At 36.3% G+C, this 2,735-nt stretch overlaps 1 protein-coding gene across 1 annotated transcript; it reads right to left on the bottom strand.

Annotated features, from left to right (window-relative positions):
• Positions 1 to 712: 712 nt before the first annotated feature.
• On the bottom strand, positions 713 to 1,724 carry LOC117110929 (putative nuclease HARBI1). Its single transcript, XM_033253780.1, has 2 exons — positions 1,509 to 1,724; positions 713 to 1,237 (listed from the first exon to the last, which is right to left on the bottom strand). The coding sequence occupies exons 1-2, from the start codon at positions 1,707 to 1,709 to the stop codon at positions 713 to 715; spliced, it is 726 nt and encodes a 241-aa protein (XP_033109671.1). The 5' UTR covers positions 1,710 to 1,724.
• Between the last annotated feature and the right edge of the window lie 1,011 nt (positions 1,725 to 2,735).

Below are 2,735 nucleotides of genomic sequence, written 5' to 3'. Positions count from 1 at the left end.
GCGATTTTTTATTACTTATTTGATAGGCATCGAGTTGCTAAAATATGACTTCATGTAGGCTATGCTTTCTAATGTTGACACCAGCTTCCAAAACCAAAACATTTTGATAAAACAAGAAACAAAGAGTATGCAATGTAACCATCTAATTTATTTTCAAATCCTCATTCTTGAAAGTGAAATTCTATATTTTGGAAATTTTTCATGAAATCTGTCAACCACGTTGTCATGGTCGAGGTTGCTTCACCTATCACGATGTATTCCAACCATCATGAGGCTATTTAAATGAGCATTTGGCATAACATAACGCAAATTATTTTTGTATTAGTCTCATTGAATTATTATTATTATTATTATTATTATTATTGTTATTGTGATCCCCATAATAGGGGTTGAAAATTTATTTATTTGAACTTTTTGGGTTGGGTTTGTAGTGATAAAGGAAAGGTTGCCATGTGATGTAGTTGTTAATTTTTGTGTTATTGTTTAATAAATGAAGCTTGCTTCCAAAGAGAAAAGAATCATGCAATGTGTACTGATTGATGAATGAGTGAAATACTGTAAACAAAGGCAACAGGAACTATGTCCTTTTCAATTTTTTAATTTCAAAACAAATTATTTTAAACAACTGACAGATATTTTGGCATCCAAAATTTCATATATTTGATTATTATCCAAAATGCATTGTTATCCTAATCTAGATGCGTTAATTCTTTTATGGCTGTCTCAAATTCCTAATGTCATGTTGGTTTTTATTAAGGAGGAGCCGCCACCTCCCCTTTAATCTATCAAAGGCAGTCTCAACCACAACCCTGCACTGTGACAATTTGTAGTTAAAGCGATTTTGCGCCGGTGTTAATCTATTTTGCCCGGAATAGGGTCGCATAAGATTTTTCATTAGGAGATATGCTGGGTCACTGATTACCATTAAAGGTACCTCAACACCCTGCACCTTCACTGGTCTGTTAACACTGAATAGCGTTCCATTTTTTAGTTTTGTATATAAAGCAGATCTTTTTAGCACACGAGCATCATGAACGCTACCAGGCATTCCAACGAGTGTGTCGCAGAAAAGTCCATTTGAATCAACACTTGCCTGGAGATTTATTGAGTAGAACTGCTTCCTATTGAAATAATCTTGTGCTTGCTCATCTGGGGCAATAATTTGAATATGGGAGCCGTCAATGGCAGCTACCACCTGAGGAAAACCTCCTCTCATCTTGAACTTCTCCACATTCAGCTGTTAAAGCAACAAAAGACATGAAATTATAAGTGAGATTGAACAAATAAGTGAGGTAGATAAAATTTGCTTTTGAAAAGTAAAGCCTGTACATTTTCCAACAGATATTTTTTAGTAGGCCTATATAGTATACACATAATGCATTAATTAACTACTTTGTGTATTTTTGTGTAGTCATATAAGCATCGGCACTGAAAACTAATAATTATGACATTTTAAAATTACTTTAAAAATACAGTACACTATATTAGCATGTATAGATATTACATACCAGTAATTCTTGTCCCTCTGGAAACCGGATATATTTCGGCATCAACTCCTGCTCTATAACAGCACACACTTCATGGTAGATATTACAGGCTGTAGATTTCCCTACCCCAAATTGGTTGGCAATAGCTCTAAAGGACATGCCAGAGGAGAGCCGATATAAAGTAATCGCCAGTCGATGTTCAGACATCAATGCTTTTCTCATGTTTGTACACTGTTTTCGAATATGCGGCTGCAGTTCACGAACAAGATACGAGAATGTCTCCCGATTCGTCCTAAAATAGATGCATAAATAATATAAATTGCTACTAAATTATTCGAAATAAAAAAAAAACATGTACGACATCAATCAGGCACATTTATTTTTGACATATTATTATTAAATTAGATTTCAATTTCAGTATTATAATGCTCTAAAGGGCGAGGCCTTGGCCTCTGTACCTAGTCCTAGCTTCCTAGCTTGTCTACTTTATTGCCGACAAGGAGGGGGCAACGTGCATAAGCAGATAAGGTCAAGGAATTATCATGATGTATATATCGTATAGGACAGAATAAAGAAAGGAGGGTACTGTATGCGAACCGGCTAGGCTAGGCCTAGCTCTGAACTCGGCTAAACAAAACTTAAAATAAGTTAAATTAACATTTTACCTGAAATTATCAAGCCAATCGTCGTCATCCCATTTTTGCAATACTGTTTTTTCCCACCAATTCCGGTCTTTGTTATTTTTAACCCAGAATCTACGAGTTTTGGGCCGTCCGCGTCTGTGGGTATGGAGGAGGGCTTCTCCTTCTGCGAGTAAACGCTCCTGCTCCGTTGCGTATCTAGCCTGGCTCAATTTAAGCTGGTGAAGGATGTCTAAACGTCGCCTTCTACATACTACAACTGTATTTAATAGACCGAAAATTAATGATAACTGAACGTTATCAAAAATATTGAAATCTATATCAAGCATCGGTATAATAAGTGGTAACATATGGGCAGAATATTCATCATGCATCTGTTTCATCAACCTTGAAATTTTGTTTTCAATTCTCGCGCGAATGATCTATCGGTTGACTTCCGATTGAGTGACTTTAAAATGTCGTCATTTTCTTGGTATCCGGATCTGTATTTTCTCGAATGGACACACGCCAGCTAACGGTTAGTAGAATCCTGATTCTGCTAACCGTTAGCTGCCATGTGAGAAAATAAGCCTGGTTCTCACGAGAGCCCTAGTATCCGGATCGGGAG

This window comes from Anneissia japonica, unplaced genomic scaffold (genome assembly GCF_011630105.1).
Source record: "Anneissia japonica isolate Jap-2015-1 unplaced genomic scaffold, ASM1163010v1 scaffold277_len1293397_cov203, whole genome shotgun sequence".
Classification (NCBI taxonomy): Eukaryota; Metazoa; Echinodermata; class Crinoidea; order Comatulida; family Comatulidae; genus Anneissia; species Anneissia japonica.
This window is presented reverse-complemented; position numbering and strand designations above follow the sequence as displayed.